At 40.5% G+C, this 24179-nt stretch overlaps 1 protein-coding gene and 1 non-coding gene across 5 annotated transcripts in view; one reads left to right on the top strand and one right to left on the bottom strand.

The window, feature by feature from the left end:
- Window positions 1–24179, bottom strand: part of SLC36A4 (solute carrier family 36 member 4) — a 219076-nt gene that overhangs the window by 136526 nt on the left and 58371 nt on the right. For all 4 annotated transcript variants that reach the window (XM_039520287.1, XM_039520289.1, XM_039520288.1 and 1 more), the window contains exon 9: window positions 12468–12637. In XM_039520287.1, coding sequence (XP_039376221.1) covers window positions 12468–12637 — 170 coding nt within the window. The remainder of the gene's footprint in view (window positions 1–12467; window positions 12638–24179) is intronic.
- On the top strand, window positions 17178–17318 carry LOC120396196. The gene has a single exon (XR_005593055.1). It is a non-coding gene; the product is annotated as a small nucleolar RNA SNORA8 (small nucleolar RNA).

Consider the following 24179-nt stretch of genomic DNA (forward strand, 5'->3'; position numbering starts at 1 on the left):
AGATCTAGATAGGCAAATTGTTGCAGAGGAAGTTGAAGTTATAATTAAGAATTTAAAATCCAATATAGGTCCAGGTACCAATCGGTTTTCTAGGGAGTATTATCGAGCCCTAAAGCAAGCATTGATGCCTGTTTTAATTGCATTATTTAATGGTACATTGCAGGGGAATGAAATTCCAGATTCATGGAAAGATGCAAAAATTGTGGTATTATCGAGCCCTAAAGCAAGCATTGATGCCTGTTTTAATTGCATTATTTAATGGTACATTGCAGGGGAATGAAATTCCAGATTCATGGAAAGATGCAAAAATTGTGGTAATTTCTAAAGAAGGAAAAGATATTACCACTTGTGCATCACACAAACCTATTTCTTTAATTAATATGGATGCTAAAATTTATGTTAAGATGCTACAAAGTACACTGAGTGTCCTCTTTTCAAATATGTTCACCCTGACCAATCGGGTTTGTTGCTGGCAGCACCAATCTGTTAGAATTCTGAATTTGATTAATAATGTTAATCTAGCAATTCTTCCTCACTGCTGCTTTCTTTGGAACTTCAGCAAGCCTTCGACTGATGGGGGAGGAGTGGAGAGTACCTGAGACACATCTGGGTAAGGTTTGGTTTTGCAAATTAGTTTTATAAGGGCATATCAACCCTATATACTTATCCTCAAGTGTCTTATTTGGTTAAAGGTCATCAATCGCCTCTTTTTAAATTTTCCTAATGATATGAGACAGTTGTCTGTTATCCCCCATTGTTTGCTTTGGCAATGGAGCCTTCAGCCTACAATGCCATGTAGCCAACTTGTGACTGCTAGCAGAAAATATCTCCAAAGGCTGGTGATGGGACACTAGATGGGGAGGGCTCTGAGTTACTACAGAGAATTCTTTCCCAGGTGTCTGGCTGGGGGTATTGCCCACATGCTGAGGGTCTAGCACCTCTGGACTTGCTGCATCAGTTATGAAGGTAAAAAATTGCTTGAGCCCTGGCATCTAATTGCTTGAGCCCCAGCACCTCTTTCATTACAAATTAAGCACTGGTTATTACCAACCCACTATTGCTTCTAACATGTGATATGACCTAAAAGCTTGACCGCCTTGCCCCAATATTTGGACTTCACAATGTTGCTTCCTCCCCACCGAAATCTTTATTTAAAAAACCCCTATAAACTAAAAAAAAAAGTAAAGTCTTCAAAATCAAACTTCAAAGCTTTAAATATGAGGTGACTTCAAAGCAAAATTCTCCATTCTAGTGAGTAAGCAATTTTCTAACTGCATGCTGAGTCAAATTTCTTACATGAAACAATTTTTTATAATATTAATTTTACTGTTAATCTGCTATTACTTTCCAACTAGTTAAAGAAGTGTCCCCAAGCTATACCTTAAAAATATTTTTTTAAATAGTTTCACTGCTAGAAGAACTAACAATATGCTTAGTCTCTCCTTCACTCTACAACTTAAATGGTTGTGCCTCCAATTAAAAAAAATAGGAAACTGGGTACTGTACCTCAGAGAGTGTAAAAATTAATTACTGAGACATTCTATATATCTGAACATGGCCACATTTAAAAAAATAAAATTAAGAAAACTCATTAAATACAGCAAAATAGACCCTTTGTTGCATATCAGCAACATTGAGGACACAAATAACTGCTGCTAAACTCAGCAGAAAAGCTGCAAACTGCTCCATCTTCATAAAGCCAAGTTCTAATAAGTATGTTAGATAGTCCCAAAGTTTTAGCTCCCAAAATCTGACCTGAGTTGTTAATGTTACATTTTAATGGGGAAAGTCCCTTAAATTCTAAGGTCCTGATCCAGCAAAGCACGTAAGTAAATGGGACTGTTCATATGGTTAAAATTAGAACTTGCTTAATAACTTTGCTGAGTCAGGGTCTATAAATCAATAGGCTAACTCACCAGCCAGGACATCAAAGCAGCAAAATGCAAGTCCCTTTCTTCAGGTATGGGTTTATTTCTAAAAATCAAAGCAGTCCAACCTAAATTAAACAGATAAACCAGGTCCTGCAGCCCAGCCCTTACCTAGGTCTTTTCCTCTGACCCAGGTTCTCCTACAGGAGCCTACCTGCTCCCTGCAGGTCTTGCTTCCATTTTAATTAAGGACCAAGTAATCTACAGGCTATCACTTGATCCCTAGCCACAAACTCATCACCTGGGATGCAACTAGTTAGTCACAAGTGGGATCCCTTCAAGGACCATCCCACTCTATGACAGGGCCTAACCACCTGTCCTTCCTTTTTTCTGTTTTCCTTATATTGTTATAATGTGTGTTTCTCTCATTTACATTTAACAGAAAATGGAAATTGTTGACTGTATTGCTAATTTCTATAAATATTCAAATGAATATGGCTTTTGAGGTTTCCTAGGAAAACCCTTTCCGCATATAAGACTGCCTGTAAATAAAATCAATTTAATCCCTCAATTAGAATAAGACTTAGAAACCAAAACCAAAAAACACCTTCAACCACTAATAAAATAAAATAAAAAAATAATAATGGTCACCTGGCGTTGGACACTTTTGTTTTAAACTCTACTCTTGGTCAAAATTCTAATTGGGCAAGAGGTAGGAGGAAGATCATGTTAATAAAACCTCTATCACTGGGTAAAATTCTTGTTGAAAGAAGTGTAGACCAAATGTAATGTGATTCATTTTTGTTTTTATTAAACTGAAAGGACTGTTGAGATCGGGGGGGTTGAAGACCTGGTAAACTTACACAATTGGGATGGCTAGAACAGACTAGAACCTTCCAAAGATGAAAGGAAGTGCCCACGTGTGAGCCATCAGAAACCTGTTTTGACTGGGTAGTTTTAGTTACACAAGGTTGCCAGCCCCCATGGACACTTACCCAGCATGGCAGTGAGCTAAGAGTGTGGCAGGCAGCCTCATCACCACCATTATATCAACTTGATTCACCATCATGGTCGTCAATATTATGATGTGCAATGACTAGAAGATATACCACTGCACTATTCGGCCCCTCTTTCTTCTGATCCTAAAAGATGCTCTGGCAACACCCCATCAGGAAAGGGAAATTGACAGCATCATCACCTCCAGAACGGTTTCCTGAGCAACTCTGGAGATGTACACCTAAGGTGTCAATCTGCCACTTTATCCATCCACTCCTCAACTCTCTCTCTCTCCCCCCATTCAGTCTAAGAAGAGTCTAGCATGACCATCTAAGACAAATATACCCTTTATTGTGACCATGAGCCATTGTAGAAGTGATACCTCAAAAGCTGAATTAAAGAGAGGCTATACATTTCCATACTTGTGCTGTTCCTATGCTTAACTGCAAGCAACAAAAACAGGGGTTGCACTCTTCCTTATATTTTGCTATGCTCTCCCTGCACACGCGCGCACACACACACACACACACACACTACTTTTGGTGATTTGTCTCAACAAACAAAGCAGTCTAGACTTTAACAAAAGAAGTCGAGAGCTACCATCTAAAGCTGACCACCCCTTCTCTCAATAACAACATGCAAAACTGAGATACTGTCAACCAACAGTATTTTCCCTTTCATAAACTCTATAAAGAGAGCAATAGAAATTGATAAAATAAAATGTTCTTACATGTATTGTTTGTTGGGTTTTTTTGTTTGGTTGGTTTTGGAGTGCGTATGGAAGGGGGGGATAATTTTTTTTTAAAATCTATTATTTCATGGGGTAGAGCAAACAACAAACCCCCAAGCCAAATCACTGTTAATGTTGTAGCAATGCAAAAGTAACAAATGGGATAACTTAGAAATATAACATTCTGAAAGTTGTTTGATTCACACAATAGCACTTCATTATTGTGTAATGTCTCCACGTTGGCTCTGTACCAGCAATTAAACTAGCAGATGGCCTAATTTTCAAAGGTGCTACAGATCTGTAGCTCCCATTCACTTCAAAATATTTTCCAAACATTCCAATATTCTCCAAAAAATGAAGCATTGAAAAGCAAAAACTTGAAAACTAAGATAACTGTTTTCTGGTGTTGTGTGTTTCTCAAAATGTAATCCATACAGAAGTTAGAACTTATAACAGATCCAGAAGTATAGTTAATATTTCATCCTATTAATGTTTTTTACTATCTCAAGATTAAGTATCATGCACTGAAAAACAAGCAGATTCCCTAACAAGTACTAGCAGGGTGCCACTGTGAAAATGAAAGTGTATATTTACACACTTTTCAACTCTGATCCTAATGCATGTTGACATACATTAAGCTAGGGCTCACTAGCCTAAAAGAGAGCTTTTTAAATTGCTGTTCCTGTATGTAAATTTAAATTAATAGTGACTTCTTAAATGGACATAATCTAAGATTACCAATATAGACCAATTAAATATTTAGCACGTCCCATTTGAAGCTCTCAAACTTTACAAACATTCAAGCTCACAACACCCTGGGAGGCTGGTAAATATTAGCCCCATTTTATTGGTGGGAATCTTGAAAGAAAGAATCTACAGGGAGTTGGCCTCTCAGCTGCATCTAGAGATCAAGTCTGGTGACTTCTAGCCCTGAGCTCTATCCACTAAACACTGCTGTTCCCCTCCAAAGTCTTTAACTAATAAACAATGTATATTAAAGCCCTACTGTTCAAGCTGCAGTATGCATATCAACTGCAGGAGTTCTTCCTCTGAAGCAGCTAGTACTGGCCACTGTTAAAGACTGGACACTGAACTAGATGGGTCACTGGCAGGGTGGATAAAAAAAAAATTTTAATCAAAACATTTTTTTTTATTTGATTTGGATTTTTTTGGATAAAATGCTTTTTGAGGAAAAACCTATCTAATGATAGTTTTAATTAAAATTAATTATATCTCAAAGATATTTCATCATGGAATAGGGATTATAAATTCTAATTCTATAGTATGAGACAATATATGCATGTAATGTTTGAGAAAAGTTTTATAAATGAGTTCCAATAGTTCATGGATTAGGAACAGTGGGGGGAGGCAATTCCTCACACTACAAGATAGCATGGTATCTACACCCACCAGGAGAGAGAAACTGGGGGTTTACTTTTCAGAAGAATCCAATTCAAAGGTTTACTGGTCTATGAGGTTCAGCTCCCCCGTCTTCAAGTGATAAGCAAAAAAATCAACTGATTGTATACAATATTACTGTATTATAACAGTGTGCAGAGGGAGGCCTTTTCTAAAAGCTAATGACACACAGGTGATTAATATTACGGTGAAAGGTATATATTAACATTATAGGAGGAATTATAAATACTCATTGATATTATGTTTTAAACTGTGTGGCCAAAGGAAGGAACAGCTGCCGCCCAGATAGGAGTGGGGACAGCTCTTTACCTGTCTCCTCTGTAAATTAATCATAAGAACATAAGAACAGCCATACTGGGTCAGACCAAAGGTCCATCCAGCCCAGTATCCTGTCTACCGACAATGACCAATACCAGGTGTCCCAGAGGGAGTGAACCTAATAGGTAATGATCAAGTGATTTCTCATCTGCCATCCATCCCCACCCTCTGACAAACAGAGTCTAGGGACATCATTCCTTACCTATCGTGGCTAATAGCCATTAATGGACTTAACCACCATGAATTTATCTAGTTCTCTTTTAAACCCTGTTATAGTCCTAGCCTTCACAACCTCCTCAGGCAAGGAGTTCCACAGGTTGACTGTGTGCTGTGTGAAGAACTTCCTTTTATTTGTTTTAAACATGCTGCCCATTAATTTCATTTGGTGGCCCCTAGTTCTTATATTATGGGAACAAGAAAATAACTTTTCTTTATTCACTTTCTCCACACCACTCATGATTTTATATACCTCTATCATATCTCCCCTTAGTCTCTTCTTTTCCCAGCTGAAAAGTCCTAGTGTCTTTAATCTCTCCTCATATGGGACCTGTTCCAAACCCCTAATCATTTTAGTCGTCGTTCTCTGAACCTTTTCTAATGCCAGTATATCTTTTTTGAGATGAGGAGACCACATCTGTACGCAGTATTCGAGATGTGGGCATACTACAGATTTATATAAGGGCAATAAGATATTCTCTGTCTTATTTTCTATCTTTTTTTTAATTATTCTTAACATCCTGTTTGCTTTTTTGACCGCCGCTGCACACTGCGTGGACGTCTTCAGAGAGCTATCCACGATGACTCCAAGATCGCTTTCCTGACTTCTTGTAGCTAAATTAGCCCCCCATCATATTGTATGTATAGTTGGGGTTATTTTTTTCCCCCAATGTGCATTACTTTACATTTATCCACATCAAATTTCATTTGCCAGTTTGTTGCTCAATCACTTAGTTTTGTGAGATCTTTTTGAAGTTCTTCACAGTCTGCTTTGGTCTTAACTCTCTTGAGCAGTTTAGTATCATCTGCAAACTTTGCCACCTCACTGTTTACCCCTTTCTCCAGATCATTTATGAATAAGTTGAATAGGATTGGTCCTAGTACTGACCCTTGGGGAACACCACTAGTTACCCTTCTCCATTCTGAAAATTTACCATTTATTCCTACCCTTTGTTCCCTGTCTTTTAACCAGTTCTCAATCCGTGAAAGGATCTTCCCTCTTATCCCAACTTAATTTACGTAAGAGCCTTTGGTGAGGGACCTTGTCAAAGGCTTTCTGGAAATCTAAGCACTGTGTCCACTGGATCCCCCTTGTCCACATGATTGTTGACCCCTTCAACGAACTCTAATAGATCAATAAGACATGATTTCACTTTACAGAAACCATGTTGACTTTTGCCCAACAATTTATGTTCTTCTGTGTGTCTGACAATTTTATTCTTTACTATTGTTTCAACTAATTTGCCCAGTACTGACATTAGACTTACCAGTCTATAATTGCCGGGATCACCTCTAGAGCCCTTTTTAAATATTGGTGTTACAGTAGCTATCATCCAGTCATTGGGTACAGAAGTCAATTTAAAGGACAGTTTAGAAACCATAGTTGTTAGTTCCGCAATTTCACATTTGAGTTCTTTCAGAACTCTTGGGTGAATGCCATCTGGTCCTGGTGACTTGTTACTGTTAAATTTATCGATTAATTCCAAAACCTCCTCTAGTGACAACTCAATCTGTGACAATTCCTCAGATTTGTCACCTACAAAAGCCTGCTCAGGTTTGGGAATCTCCCTAACATGCTCAGCTGTGAAGACTGAAGCAAAGAATTCATTTATCTTCTCTGCAATGACTATATCGTCTTTAAGTGCTCCTTTTGTATCTCAATTGTCCAGGGGCCCCACTGGTTGTTTAGCAGGCTTCCTGCTTCTGATGTACTTAAAAAACATTTTGTTATTACCTTTTTGAGTTTTTGGCTAGCTGTTCTTCAAACTCCTTTTTGGCTTTTATTATTACATTTTTACACTTAATTTGGCAGTGTTTATGCTCCTTTCTATTTACCTCACTAGGATCAGACTTCCACTTTTTTTTTAAAAAGCATGATAGAATCAAAACAATGGAAGTCCCACTTACACAGGGGGTGGGGAGTTAAGGACAGCATGAGATCATCCTGCCTCTTGAAACAACTTCATTAAACTCTGGAAGATATAAGCAAGGACAGAAGCCATATTTGACATCCATCAGTAGGCAGACAAAGGAACAGACCTCTTGCAAGCTGATAAAGGTGGGTCCTTCAACCAATAGATGCGGGGGAAGGATGGGAGAGGGTTTGAAGTCTCTGGAACTGAATATAGGTGAGAAACCTTGTTCTGTTCCATACCATCCTGCTACGAAGAGACTAGCAGAACACTTTGCAGAGAGACATAAGCATGCCTTAAAAGCTAACAAGACTATTTTAAGTCCATTTCTTGTTTGTCTTGTCTACAGGAACACACCACATGCTACTACCCAGGAGTCACCTGCAACTCTTTTTTGAGGCAATCTGTGGGTGGTACACAGAAGTTTGAAGGGCTTTGATTCTCAGCAGTTTACAAAGCTCCTCCATCAACATGGATGAGAAGTTAGATCCTCTATCCATTAGTATTTCCTTTGGTATCCTGATCCTCATGAAGACTTTCATGAGCTCGTTTGCTATGATAGGTGTGTTAGGCATGCGTAGCAGAATGGCTTCAGGTATTGTGTGGCATATTTTCCATCATCAGTATATAATGGAATCCTGACGCACTCTTCTCCAAGGGTCCCACTAAATCCATCCCTATGCATTTGAACATGACCAGAAATGTTTCAGGGTCACCTCCCATGCCCATTTTCATGAGCCAGGTGAGCAGCCCTGTGGGAATGGCTTCTCCTATGGGTCTGGAGACTGTGGGAATGGCTTCTCCTATGGGTCTGGGGACTATGACATTGGATGCCCCCAAGGGCTGTAACAGTATCACCATCCAATGCATCAGGCATTCTTGTTGTGCCTAGTGCTGGGTCACCAGCCCCTGAATTAGCTGTTGTTGCTGTTGGGACACTTGCTGTTGCTCCTGGGCCACAGTCTGTTGCAGTATCTGCTCTTGCTGCTGCTGTTGCTGGGCCGCCTGCTGTTGCTGGTTTGCCAGCATCCATTTTAACAGCTTTTCTGTACCCATGGCCTCTTTAGGGTCGTTCAATCAATGGTCCAGTGATCCTTTTAGCAGAACTTTTGTGTGTCCGGGGTGGGGCAGGGAGAGGTGGAGGGACAGGGTGTCAGCAGTTTCTCAGCAGGAGCCTGCAATACACAACTGCTCCCCTGCTCCATCTACCTTGACTGAGCTAAGCTGCTACCTTTTGAGCTCAGCCTCCGCGGTGAGCATACCCCAGCAGGGGTGGCTAGAGAGGGCTTTCTCCTTTCCCCACCAGTGTGGGATTTGTACATGCCATCACATTATGGCAAAGACACAGATTTTCTAAAATCCTACACTTATAGAAGCTTGGGAACAATACTGGTTTAACTCAAAGTTCCTTTACTGTTTTATTAACAGTGTTAGGGGTTTAGTGTCTCCTTTGAGGAACAGCTAATAACACAAAGACACACAAAGGGGATGTTGGAGGAATTTGAGCATCCTCAAATTGCTGAACAGAAGGATTTTCAAACCTTCCTCTTTTTCTTCGGGTCTCTAATTTAAGTGACTGGTCTTAGCTTGGAACACATTGATATGTACCTGTAACTTCATTAATGATTAGATGTAATCTGTGCTTTTGCATGTCGGAGGTGGACGATCTTGATTGGCATCTTTAATGGGAATAAATGACTCTTCTACCTTGCCCCAGGGAACACTCTTGTTCAGTTAGGGGTTCGAGCATGTTGGCTATAGCTCATCATAGTCCAATGGCCTGGCACTTTGGTAATGTCTCCTGAAAACAGGATGCAAGAAGGTGTCATGTGATAAAGAGCTAGTATGCAAGCTTCCACTTAGACCCCAGACATAAGTGTCTTGGTTGTTTAAATATAATTAATGGCTAGTCAGTGTTAAACATTTGCTCATTTCCACACAGTCTCATGACAGTGTGTGAATTAAAATACTTGGAAAGTAGTTTAAAAGGTGGGGTCGGAGTCTAGGACATGTGAGGACTTTATCCTATTAACCTTTTGCCTACACACCTAAAAGCTCTTTCAAACATTTCTTAGCAATGCTAACTTGAGCTAATGTTAACTAGAACATTTGGCCAACTAAAGGTACTCAGGCCTACATCTAAATATGGACTATGTTACCTACACTATCTAGGATCTTTAAATACCCATATAAGCTCCATCACAGAGCATCTCCCAAGTATTTGAAGATAAGAATAACTCCAAACAGTATGGAGTCCAGTGGCACCTTAAAGACTAACAGATTTATTTGGGCATAAGCTTTTGAGGGTAAAAAACCTCACCTCTTCAGATGCATGGAGTAAAAATTACAGATGCAGGCATTATATAATGACACATGAAGAGAAGGGAGTTACCTCACAAGTGGAGAACCAGTGTTGAACAGTATCTTTCTCTTTCTTCTTTGCCATGCTGAAGGAGAAGTAGCTTGCTTACAAATTTATTTAAGGTCAGAGTAAGAAAAGAGTGTGGCGAGTAAGCACAGGGCCTACAGAAGCCAAATTAAAGAGATAAGCTTGGATTAAATAAATAGTTTCATTGGCTATCCATCCCCAATGTGGCAGTATCTTATGGTTCATTGAAAAGCAACGCTCTCCAAAGTAAAGGGTGGTGAGGGGTTTCTTTTCCAGCTTTGGAAGCTATATGATTATGTTCTGGAGCATAAGGAACAAATTCTTTTCATTTTAGCCAACATACTATGTTATTATTGTTCATGCTCAGATGTCTCTTCCTTTTACAAATTATGCTAAACTATTAGCCTCAACAATTTCTTGTGATTTCCAGGGAATTCCAAGAGTTTACAATAGGCTAAGTAGAAAGGTATAGTAATTCTTTTTGGCTCTTATCTACTCCTTTTTTGTTTCATCGAGTGTATACCCATTCACGTATTATGGTTCAAAACTACTAGGAGCACCCATTTGATTTTGATTAAATGATTCATATGCTCCTTTTCAATTAACAACCTTTTTTAGTAAATTTTCTTTATCACAATCATCTCCTCAAATTCCAACACTACATTATCACTTCCATCTCTCTTTGACCATAATAATTTACTCAAAGGTAGATGAACAATCTTTCTATGTATCTATCCAATTCTCTTATAGTCCATCCCCTTGTATATAAAGGACACTATGTTTTGTTTACAAATGGATATCCAAGCACAATTTTTGTGAGATCCACTGGGAATGCCACATTACATGGGTTTATATAACAAGAGGGTGCTTAAATTTATCTGCCATTCAGTTGGGCTTCAGGAGTTGGCATGACTTTGAAATGAATGAGACCGCCAACAAACTTCTCTTGGTGTTCCAGTCAATAAACAGTCATATCCCTCAGCAAAAGTGACTGCTTTCATCAAGTCTTCAAAAAACGCACCAAACTAGTAGACAATACTATTTTTTGTTTATTTTTATTTTATTGTTTAACATTTCATTACTTCAGATTTCAGACTCTGACAATTTTTTATGCCAGCTTTTTTGGTGTGTCCATTTGAGCAGGGAGTGTGACATTTCTATAATTGTACAGTGATAAGGACACCAATGGAACTTGCTCCCATGCTGCTCCTCACAAACATCCAAAAAACTAACTAACTAATTTACCATCCTTCAAAACCCTTTTCCCGTTACCTACAAAAAAACTTGACAGAGGTTAAGCTGCTGGCATGCTGAGATCATTGCCTATCCTGCTGGCCAATGTCTCATTGTTTCCTTGTATTCCTCCATCTCTCTGTATCCACCTGTTACCTCTTGTCTTACAGTAAGATTGTAAGCTCTTTGGGACAGGAACCCTCTTTTTGTTCTGTGTTTATACAGCACCTAGCACAATGGGCTCCTAGGCACTACAGTAACATAAATAAAAATAATTAGTAATTACTGTGTATGCAGATCATATCTTTGCAACAGAATGGCCAAAAACTCAGTACAGCTTATGTTCTGCAGATATGCTAGAGATACCACAAATTTAGGGGGAGATTCTATATTCTCAGAGTTTGCTGAATTTCTACACACAGAATTCTGGCATCCCTTACTAGGATACTGTTTAAATGTACACATAAACCATATGAAAATTCAGCTTGGAAAAGTGCAAGCTAACACATCTGAGGAAAATTAATAGGTCACAGTTACTCAATGATAAGGAAAAAACTGGAAAATGATAATGCTGTCAGAGACATAAAAGTATAAACAGGAATACAGAGCATATCAGAATGGGGCCATATAATGTAATTACAGTGCTTAAACTATTCTCATGATGTAAGAGAATTAATGTGAAACTTTATTACTTTAATTTGAGGTGTAACTTGCCATAGCCATGTAATTTCTGGACAAGCTGTTCATCCTTAAATGGAAACCTAGGTGTCTTTAAAAAGTGAGGATCCATATGTGAAAATAAGAGGCAACTGAATTTTTAAATACCTAAATAGGTAGTCCACATATCCAGTGCTTAAATATTAAATGCTGACAAGGATACATTTGAACAAAAAGTAATGGCTCTTGGTACATAATGCATCTCTGCATTCCAAAAGAAGGGTGGAACAGGTACCTCTACAAAAAACTTAATTTGCATGCGCTAAAGATGTAAGGGTACACGTAATTTAATTTTCCAGGACTGGTAACTCTGCATATGCAGACACCTATTGACTCACACCAATAGGGGCTGCTAGAGAAGCTAGAGCAGGCTTGCAATTTTGCAGATCTGGTTTTGGAAGTGTAGCTCTGTAAAATATCTCAACTTCTGCATAAACAAACATCTTAAAAATGATGCTATGCCATCACAACTCAGACTTTTCAATCCTCCTATTCCCTTTCCCCTACTATATTCATCTTTCAGTGTCACCCATTTTAGATTCTGATATAAAATACCACAAAGTTCTTGTATATGGAATGCAATCCTCCCTCCACCCCTCACCACAGACTACATTTAATCTTTGAAACTCCTTTAGAGTAAGAATTTTAAATCATATATGTCCACCTACCATACTCCTTGTGGCAGGTTTAAAGTGATGCTGCCTTTGATTTCATCCCCAAAGCGCAAGTATCCTAGAGTAGCTAGAGTGATATACAAGGTCATAACAATTCCCATGCCAATGTTCAATGCCTGTGTGAAACGTTGGGTTTCTTTCATTCTATTTTCCAGGGGGAGCACCTGAAGAAAGAGAGACAGTACATAACAAGAACACTGAGTCAATGATTTTCAAATCCTCCTGCACTTTCTCTTCTCTAAGACTTTTTTTCCTTTAAAAAACTATTTCTTAAGCTGTCTGGCTTTTATAATAACTACCAAAGTACTACCAAAGGATCCAAAGCACTTCACATATTTGTTATGTTATACACACACCGTGAAAGAATCACTTCAGCCACTGAAAAGCAGCCATCTCTAGAAGAAAGCAACAGCTGCTTAAAGGCACAAAACAACATCATTCTATAGTTTAGGGTAGATGTGTCCAGATGAAAACGCAGAGTGAATTGAAACAGTCAGAATGGAAGTAATTCATACTAGAAAGCGATCAGGACACTACAGGTAACACACCTAATGTTGTTATGACCTATTTTGGTTCATCCCTAAATAATTCTTCATTGCGGAAACCAAATTACCTAGTAAATCACTTTTCTAGGGAAGTAGGCAATAAATTCTCACAGAAATTCCAACTGGTCTGCACACACAGTATTTTAATTCAAATTTAAGCCACGTACCAAAGATAGTGCAGACATTCCTAGATAAGCATATTTTTGCTACATCTTGCAGAACAGCTGTAAAAATTTATCAGAATAAAGCTGCAAAACTTGGCAGTATTGAAACATCTTTGAACAATGGAATATCAGGAGATTCCTCGAGCTCCTAACGTTTTGCAGCACTTACTGAATAACATCACTTACAACATGTGTGAGCTGATACTGGCAAAACTTAGAGAAGTAGACACCTCACTCATCTTCCAAACAAAGATCTGACAAAAGTTACAGAAGTGTAAGAAAAGGCCCCTATTGTAGGTCAGATACTTATTTGGTGTAAACTGACAAAAGTAAATGCTATTGTGATTTACACTAGCTGAGAATCCAATCCATACAATGTGTTTGATTTGGAACCAGGATGTGAAAGGCTAGTTTAATTCAGAGCTATGTTGCCAATCTGGCTCAGATGACAAACAATGAGTGAAATAGGGACTTGTAAGAGGGTGTGCTCCATCCCTGTCCTTTGATGTCCCAGAAACATCTCAGAGTCTGTCCAATAATGCGCAACTTCATGTGATTTATTTACATTCCCTTCACCAACACAAGCTCATGCAGAAAATTATTTACAGTGCTCCTCTACCATTAGCCCTTTACCACAGGCCAGAGGGGAACAGAGATCTCCCTTCCATGAGATCTCTGAACACATTTGGCTCAGCTAGTCCAGTTCCTCTCTCCCAGACTTCCTTCCAGTGTTCTTCTTATATCCCTCACCTTATCAGCTAACTGGTTCATCAGCCACCCCAGACTGATCAGCTAATTAGCTGCACATCCCTAGTCTGCCTTCTCTGAGGGAATTGATATTTGATTTTTGATGTTTCCAACATGGGATGTTAGTCCTTTGAAAGTTTTTTGGAAAAAGAAGACAGTGACTTTAGTTTCTGCACTGTCCTCAGATAGATGTTTCAGCAGGGAAAAACATCTGGTCTTTTCCCAGAGCTTTGCTGCTGAGATACCTCTCTTCCTCCATTTTGTCTAACAGGAGAGGGCTGCCAAAGAGGTTAGGTGTACTGTTTAGCCTTCTGAGAGAGATTGAAATTTTGCTGGGTTCGTCACTGGTAAATTGTGGGAGGCTTTTAGTGAAAAAGCCATCATGTAATTTCAGAATACGAGAGTCAACTCTGGGAACCCAGCTCAAAGATCTTCCATTGACATCACTGAAAGATTCCTTAAGATGTTTTTTAAGAAGATAAAGTTGAGTTGCTATGCACTCCAGCTTCCATTCCTCACAAGGAGCTGGGGTGAAGTTCCCTACTTGTTTGCCAAAGTCAAATGCAGCTGTAAGCAAAAATGGCAAGCTACTATAAAAGAACAACAAATACAGTGTAAGGTGATGATAAAAAAACAGACACCTCTCTAACTGAACCAAACTGCAAAAGGTTTAACAGATCTTAATGTGGATAAATATCATTGTGCCCAGGAAAGTGATGTGACTTGTCAAAGGTCACAGAGGAGCTTGAAGCAATCAAATAGGGAGCTGGAAGAAATCATGATGAGAAATGCAACCTTCATCTCACATTTGAATTGAAGAAGTTGAATATGTATTTCCCTTGCTATCAACCGCAGCACAATGGAACTCCTTATGGGTAAATTGCAACTGCTCTATTAGTCATTTTGATTGCTTAGGCCTGGTCTACACTAGAGGGAGGGATGGATCTAGGGGTAGGTCTACACTTACCTGACGGGTCAACGCGTAGAGTTCAACTTCTCGGAGTTCGAACTATCGCGTCTAATCTAGATGTGATAGTTCGAACTCTGAACGTGCTCCCGTCGACTCCGGAACTCCACCACCGCGAACGGCGGTGGCGGAGTCGACGGGGGAGCCGCGGACTTCGATCCCGCGGCATCTGGATGGGTGAGTAGTTCGAACTAAGGTACTGGTAGTTCGGGTTCAGCTATGCTATTCGCGTAGCTGAACTTGCGTACCTTAGTTCGACACCCCCCCCCCCCGCCGCCCCAGTGTAGACCAGGCCTAGGTTACGCAACTTCGGCTATGTGAATCACGTAGCTGAAGTCGACGTACTTAGATCTACTTACCATGGTGTCTTTACTGTGATAAGTCGATGGCTGACACTCTCCCATTGACTCCGCCTGCGCCTCTCGCCCTGGTGGAGTACCAGGGTCGACGGGAGAGTGCTCAGAAGTCGATTTATTGCATCTAAATCTACCCCCACTGGATCGATCGCGGCACATTGATCCAGCGGGTAATATACACAAGCCCTCTGTCTACAAATTTTTAAAAAAAAATAGAATTCCTTTCTATCTTTAAAGTTAAAAATGTGTTTGAGCTAAACTTTTTTTTAATTTATTTGAAAAAATACAAGTTCATGGCAATCACCTGAATGCAGATAAATATACTCAGTTCCAGTGCAGAAGCATTCAAATAAGGGGGATAGCTCAGTGATTTGAGCATTGGCCTGCTAAACCCAGGCTTGTGAGTTCAATCCTTGAGGGGGCCACTTAGGGATCTGGGGTAAAAATCAGTACTTGGTCCTGCTAGTGAAGGCAGGAGGCTGGACTCAATGACCTTTCAAGGTCCCTTCCAGTTCTAGGAGATAGGTATATCTTTAATTAATTTTATTTTTATTTTCTAATTGAATTACAGCATCCAGTGTGCCATTTTATGTTCCATTATACCATCATGTGTTTAAACATTTATGATCATATTCTGAAATACCCATGTTTCACCATGAAAACAAAGAATGAAGTAAGAAAGTAACTGTGGCAGATTACAGGGCTATTAATTGAGACAAATTGTGAGTCTTGCTATTTAGCTACCAAGTACACTTGTTATTCAGTGCCTCATTGACCTTAAATCATGTCACATTTTATGAACAGATGAAAGAACTTACTACATTTACAAGACATGTTCAAACATCACCAACCTCACTTTAAACACTATAACCTGCGTTTAAGCTTTGAATGCAAAGGAACACAAGCTACACAAACTGAAGAAGAAATGGAAGATAGCGGTATAGTCAAAGATACATACATATCCATATACTTGGGCCTTGATTCAATATGGCACTGAACCATGTGCCTCACTGATTTCAGCAAAAATATTGCTGAATCAGGACTTTAATTACCAATATACTACATCCAACTTTCAACCATGCTCATTTCTATTCCTGCCAGGCCCTGTCCAATTTGAGCTGCCTCCATAATTGCAGCTATTGTATAAATGGTAAGGATGTGAGATCTAAAAAAAAAAATCTTGCTCTTATGTTGTTCCTGCCATCATATGTCATATTTCATTTTTATTTATCTTCTAAGCTTTTCTGAATCCAAATACTGTACTTAGCAGGAGCATGGGTTCCCAGTCACAGTTACTGCCATCAGAGTGAGATGTTTTCCTTGGCAGATGGCACCAAATAGAGTAAACGGACTGGTCTGTATATAACAAGTAAATAACAACCATTTATAAGAAATCAAGATCTACCTATACTGGGACTTTATCTTAATGACAAATTTTGGAACTGACCGTTATCAAGGAACCAAGGATGCTCAAAATAGATCCAGGGAATGGCCCATGTTGCAATGGACGGAGAAGGAAAACGAGAACATGCAGCAGTTCTGGTTATTTCTAACATTGTATTCTACTGTTGGTCACTTATTTCTCCAGTGGTTGAATAGTTTTTCATTATCAACTTGAGTCCAGTCAGTATATAGTCCCTGTTGCGATGACGGCATGGAGCCTAACATACTAACTGAAGGCAACAGTGATAAGGCATCTTCCACATCTGCTTTCTAGTTTCTTATCTGGATTACATTTGGGTTTTTGAAGAATTGAGCTGAAAAGCCTTTTTTGCTGGTGCCAGAAATAAAATCGCTTTTTTAAAATCCATTTTTAGTGATTTTCTTTAAAGATATTCAATTTTAAACTAGATGACTGAATGGCATTTTAAAATGAAAAAAATAAAAATGAAAAGCATACAATTGACTCACTTTAATTTAACTGTAGCACTGTATGCTGTCTGCACCAGACCATATTCTCTTGAACGGATGTTGAAAAGGCAATGCTACACTAATTCAGTATCTCATATTGATGGCTTTCATGCTGCTGTGTGCTAGTTCAGTCAAGTATTTCTGTGGATACAGATAGCTTTCATAAATCTAGTCCAGTGGTTCCCAAACTTTTCAGTCCTGCAACCCTTCTATCACATGACCCACTGGTGTGATAAATTATGCTAAAAGGAGAGGCCATGTAGAGCAGGGCTTTCCCCACCCCCCACCCCCCCCACAGGTAGGGAGAGTGTCACAGAAGACAAAGTCAAGTATTATGTACTAGGAATTTCCCTTGCTTTTCTTTCATTTTACTTTTGTTACACTGCCTCCTCTGTGGTTTCTCTCCCCAACTTTACATGGCCCTTCCCTGCCCCAGGCACCGCACAGAGGAGATGATATACTTTAAATTAACCCACAGTAGTTACTCTCTAGGCTGTATTGTCTTCCTTATGATGTTTTTTTCCTCTTACGACTCTGCAAAAATAACCCATCCCACTTCCTGCTTCACAAGCCTGGAGGTTTTTGGCTCATACCGTTTTCTTCATGGAACATAAAAGCTCAGTTCATTGATTACATACTTCTCTCTCCTGATTATACAGGCCTTTTAAATTACAAAACTTAAAAATATGACTAACTTGCTTGTATCCTCCCTAAAGAACCAAATGGCAACCCAAAAAATGCCCAAAATTCATTGGTTGAGAACCACAATCTAACCTTTGTAATAGCTCAAGTAGTCAGATATGGTCACTTATGCTACGCATTTTCCTCTACATTTCAAATTGTGTATAAGCATTGGAATCACGACCAAAACACTATGTTGTATGTCCATCATCTGCCCGGAGTATCTCAGTACAATCAGACTGTGATGAAGCTTAGAAACTTCACACCAGCATGGAAAAAGTGATAGAGAACCTATAGCTCAGTTAGCTCTGTCTCCTTTGGCAAAGTACCTCCTCTCCTCTAGTAGGTCCTCCGCTTATTGGCGGATTTCCTCCCCTCAGTGGTCTTCCCCTTGGATGAAACCCACAGTCTGGATCAACTCCTCCTATGTCTGATTAGGAGTAGTGAGGCTTGGGGGGAACCCGGGCCCACCCTCTACTCCGGGTTCCAGCCCAGGGCCCTGTGAATTGCAGCAGTCTCTATAGTGCTACTTGTAACCGCTGCTTGACCGCTACAGCTCCCTGGGCTACTTCCCCATAGCCTCCTTCAAACACCTTCTTTATCCTCACCACAGGATCCTCCTGGTGTCTGATGCTGCTTGATTGTATGGTGTTTTCCTCAATCCTCCAGTAGCACACCCTCTCAGTTCTCAGCTCCCTGTGTCTCTGGCTCCCAGCTCATCATACGCACTTCCTTCCTCTGGCTCCTCCTCCTTGACTGGAGTGAGCTCCCCTTTTTATACCAGGTGCCCTGATTAGCCTGCCCGGATTGGCTGCAGGTGCTCCAATCACTGTAGCTCTCTCCTGTGCCTTCTAGAAAGTTCTTAATTGGCCCCAGGTGCCTTGATTATCCTGGAGCAGCTGCCATTTTGGTTCCCATGGTACTAGGGATTTGCTTAGCCTGGGGCGAACATACCTGTTCCTCAGTACTTTCCTGTAGCCATCCGGCCTTGCTCCATCACACTCCCTATACCTGCAGCCAATGACAGGCTTGGAGGGAGAAGAAGAGCAGAGAACCTGGCTCAGTTCAGGGCTGACTGGTGAAGAGGCAGGAGCTAGCTACCCCCCTGCCTGAGGGGTGTGTCACTAGGAGCCTGACAGCCAGGACAGCCACTGGGGAAGAAGCACTGCGTCCCTGACCGAGGGAGACTGCTGATGAGACCGAGAAGCGCAGGGAATCTGAGTGAACTAGGTGACTGAACTATAGAGATGTTGTGGGGTTAGGTCCCACCAAACTTACAGCTGAAGGCACGGCAAGAAGGTGCCCAAGGTCCAGAAGAGGGCACTACTTGAGTTGAGTCCTACAAACTGTTAAAGGACATGCTCCAAACTTAAAGGACAGCGGTAGGAAGTAGCCCAGGGCAATGAACTTAAGACTGTCTGCCAGGAAGTCCCTGTTTGGAGGTTATTTGCACAGGGCCCTGGGCGAGGACCCAGGGGAGTGAGGACCCTGGTCTGCCTACCACATCACCTTAAGGACTCAGGCACCTCAGCCAGGGAAACAAGGGGCTGAAAGTAAAGCATGCCAACCAATAGGCTGCCCGGCCTTTCAAGCACCCTGTTACACAGGGTTTGCACCAAGCTGCAGGGTAATGTCCAATTCCAATTTAAAATCTCCACTGCACTTTTTATATGATTTGACTTAAGAAATACAAACACAAGCAGATTCCAGAAAATCAGATAAGGAATGATTTAACTTCTGTAACCAATAAGAATTAAGCTTGTACTATATTCTTCAAAAGCATTTTTTAAATATTCAAATTCTTACATTTTGTTTTTCCTCTTCAGAAAACTGCACTAAAGTATCCTGAAAAGAATGTGGTAACTGTCCCTCCCTTCTCTTTTTAATTATCAGTTTCAATTAAGAGCCAGACTTGGCAATTGCTTTGTTTCTGTTTCAGATACAAATTGCTCACCAATTTTCCCAAATACAAATAAAGCACAGTTAGAGAAACAGAAACATTTATTTGCTATAATATATTTATCAATGTTTCCCTTTCTCACAAAAGACATCTACAATCAAGTGCTCCTGTTACCAAATAAGTATCTTGCAGTGAGGCAAAACATAAAATAGTAGAGTACAATAGGAGAAATAGCACTGAATTTTAGTTGCACGACTATCCACACTATTACTGAATTACAGAGATAGAGGAGCAGACCCTTAGCTAGCGTAAAACTGCATAGCCCACCTCTAGCCCATGGACTGTAGCCTGTTTACACCCCAGGCTATTTACTCCAGAGAAAGAGACACGTGTCTGAGTTGCCTAGCAACTACACCAATGTGTGGTCCGCTGGATGAATGGACTCTGAAGTGGATAGAAAGCTGGCTAGATCGTCAGGCTCAACAGACAGTGATCAATGGCTCCATGTCTAGTTGGCAGCCGGTATCAAGTGGAGTGCCCCAAGGATTGGTCCTGGGGCCAATTTTGTTCAATATCTTTATTAATGATATGGAGGATGGCGTGGATTGCACGCTCAACGAGTTTGCAGATAACACTAAACTGGGTGGAAAGGTAGATATACTGGAGCATAGGGATAGGATACTGAGGGACTTATACAAATTGGAGGACAGGGCCAAAATAAATCTGATGAAGTTCAACAAGTACAAGTGCAGAGTTCTGCACTTAGGAAGGAAGAATCCCATGCACAGCTACAGGCTGGGGACCAACTGGTTAAGTGGCAGGACCTGGGGATTATAGTGGACGAGAAGCTGGATATGAGTCAACAGTGTGCCCTTGTTGCCAAGAAGGCTAACGGCATTTTGGGCTGTATAAGTAGGAGCATTGCCAGCAGATTGAGGGACATGATCATTCCCCTCTATTCGGCATTGGTGAGGCCTCATCTGGACTATTGTGTCCACCACACAGTTTTGGGCCCCACACTACAAGAAGGATATGGAAAAATTGGAAAGAGTCCAGCAGAGGGCAACAAAAATGATTAGGGGGCTGGAGTACATGAGTTATGAGGAGAGGCTGAGGGAACTCGGATTATTTAGTCTGCAGAAGAGAAGAATGAGGGGGGATTTGATAGCTGCTTTCAACTACCTGAAAGGGGGTTCCAAAGAAGATGGAGCTCGGCTGTTCTCAGTGGTAGTAGATGACAGAACAAGGAGCAATGGTCTCAAAGTTGCAGTGGGGGAAGTCTAGGTTGGATATTAGGAAAAACTTTTTCACTAGGAGGGTGGTGAAGCAGTGGAATGGGTTACCTAGGGAGGTGGTGGAATCTCCTTCCTTAGAGGTTTTTAAGGTCAGGCTTGACAAAGCCCTGGCTGGGATGATTTAGTTGGGGATTAGGTCCTGCTTTGAGAAGGAGGTTGGACTAGATGACCTCCTGAGGTTCCTTCCAACCCTGATATTCTAGGATTCTATGAGTCTAAATATTTGTAATAAAAATAAATATAAAGTGAGCACTGCACACTTTGTATTCAGTGTTGTAATTGAAATCAAAATAATTGGAAATGTAGAAAACATCCAAAAATATTTAAATAAATGGTTTTCTATTATTGTTCAACAGCGCGATTAATCGCAATTAATATTTTTAATCAGTGGACAGCCCTGGCAGTCTCTAGTGCATTATTTTCATAGGGGTAAACAATGTACCTGGGTAAAGTGTGCAGGGAAACCTGGTGTTACAGGATGAACCACTTCTCAGGCACCTCCTCACAGCCTGGTTTGTTTCTGTGACACCTGCTTCAGTTTCCCTTATTGGACTCCTTTAAAAATTCCAGTCTTTTCTGTTCCCGTACCATCCTGGTTTATCATCATAGAAATGTAGTGCTGGAAGGGACTTCGAGGAGCCATTCAGTTTAGCCAAGTAAAGCTAAACCATCTGACAGATGTTTGTCCAACTTGTTTTTGAAAAGTGTCCAATGATGGGGACTCCACGACCTCTCTTGGAAGCCTATTCCAGTGCTTAAAGTTTTTCCTAATATCTGACGTAAATTGTCCTTGCTGCAGATTAAGCCCATTACATTTTGTCCTACCTTCAGTGGACCTGGAGAACAATTGATTACCATCATCTTTACAGCTGCCCTTACATACTGGAAGACTGTATCAGACTCCCCTCAATCTTCTTTTCACAAGAGTAAACATGCTTAGTTTTTTTTTTAACCATAAACTGTTTCAATCAAAATGATTTATTTATTTATATTTTTTAAGTCCTTAGAGTCCAAATTTCATCCTTCCCGGCCCTACTTGGCTGGAGTCATCTTCTCTGATGGAGTATGCTCTCTGCTCCAGCTCTCTATCTGTCTCTCCCAAATCTTCTCAAGCATCTCTCCTTAGCAAACCAGGCTAAGAGAGTCAGTGGGTAGCCCTTCCCCTGCTGATGTCTCCCTCTTTATCAGGCCCAGATGCCTTCCCTTAAGCCCAATTGGGTAGTAGGTGATCAGGCATAGGTGCACTGTACCCCGCTCCCTCTTAAAGGGGCCAGTCACCTTGTGACACCTGGTTACTGAAGAAAAGAAAAAGCTGTTTCACAGTGACTATTTATGCTACCTGTCGACATTTTTCTCAAGATCATTCTGATTTTTATGTCTTGAAAACCTAACTTACAAATTGGCAGGGGCCCAAAGTAACTTTCATCACCAATGAATGATCACCATTAGATCACTAGAACACAAAGTTCTTATGTTCCTCACTTACCAAGGCAACATGATGAAGAAATTAAACTGTCAGTTAGATTTAACAGTAAAATATGTAGAGATCCAAAGCCCTTTTAGAGGCAGATGAACATGCACATAACTTTAATACTGGAAAATGAGTCCACCAACTTCCATAGTATCTGAAATATTCAGATGTAACAACCCCAAACAGCCCAAAATAGGGGTTCTGAAATAGGGAGATGTTAATCTTTTGGGTATATTGGTGCATACAGCACACAAATAAATCTTTCTTCTTTCCCACTTTATCTCTCATCTTCTGCCTAATCCTAATTTGCATGCATAGGAATTAAGGATTGATCATTCTGTAACCCTGCTGTCTGCTGCTCCTGTCAATATACATGGGTCATTAACAACCTTCTGCCAAGATATTCAAAATTTGCAGCACATCAAAATCCAGAAGGTAACCTATGCCAGTAAGTAGGGACCCCAGTCCTGAATCTGATTTAAATAGGAAGCAAGCAAGCAAACAAACAAAATGTAGTCTTGGAGTGCAGCACATCTTGCTATTAACACAAAGAGTGATTAGCTTGTGGCCCAAACTGCCATAAATCTGCACTGAACTTCTTTCTGCAGACTGTTTTAGCTGAAGATGCAGTCAAGTTAGTCAGTTGCCACCACATTCACACAATAAAACTGTTCAAATTAGCAAACAAACAAGATTTTGAACAGAGTTTGTATGAGTAACAACCTATTTCACCAAACTACCTTGAAACATCAGTTTGCACAAAACAGGGGCAACAGCATACTTCAGAAGAAAGTTAGTAAAAGGGACTGAGTAAAAACAGCATCCATTCAGAACCCCTATAAGTGTACAACCTGCTCCAATCCCTTCATTAACATTCAGGATCACAAACTATCCACAAATTTCTTGTTTAAAGAGCAGAGGTAGAATGGGCACCTGCTACACAACTGAGAAAGAGGTTTATATAAAATTGAAAATTCAGATGGAAGCCTTATTGGAAGCTTTGAGAAGTTCTCATGTAAATCCATGGAACTGAGACAGATGGAGATATTGCTTCAAAATCATTATTCAAAGACTGGGGCGGAGCAGGGGCAGGAGCCAGCAGGGCAGGCTGGGGCCAGGTCGCTTACTGCTGCCAGCGCCAGGCCTTCTGCTAACCCCCCAGGCCACCCTGGACCCCACATCCTCCTGAAGCGCAGGGCCCCCCAAAGCATGGGGCTTAGGGCGATCTGTCCTATGGACGGGACAGCTCTGAAAATATAAGCCCAAACATTGGTGGAGCCGGGCCCATGTTCCTAAATATTGTTGGAGCACGGGTTATGTCACAAGTAGCTTTTCTCTGCAATATTACTGGTCACTTGACTTCCCTCAACTTGCAGCTCCAAGGCCATGCAAGTAGTGTCTGGGATCTGTTTTAAAAAGCATGTGACTTCAGAGGAGTCTTGAAATCTTTCAGATAGATTTAACAGGAAAGATGTTGCACTTTCCCACATTGCATGTGTTGCTACGGATGAAACTTGGATGAAAACAATGCAAGAATTCCTAAACAATCTGATCAAAAATTTTAAAATGCGATTTGAGAATTTTAAAATTCCAAATGATTTCCTTTTCTTTGTGTGTGATCTCTGCCAATGGACCTTGCCCTTCTGAAGCAAAGAACATTCTTGATTCA

The sequence above is a fragment of the Mauremys reevesii genome, linkage group 1 (assembly GCF_016161935.1).
Source record: "Mauremys reevesii isolate NIE-2019 linkage group 1, ASM1616193v1, whole genome shotgun sequence".
NCBI classification, from domain to species: Eukaryota; Metazoa; Chordata; order Testudines; family Geoemydidae; genus Mauremys; species Mauremys reevesii.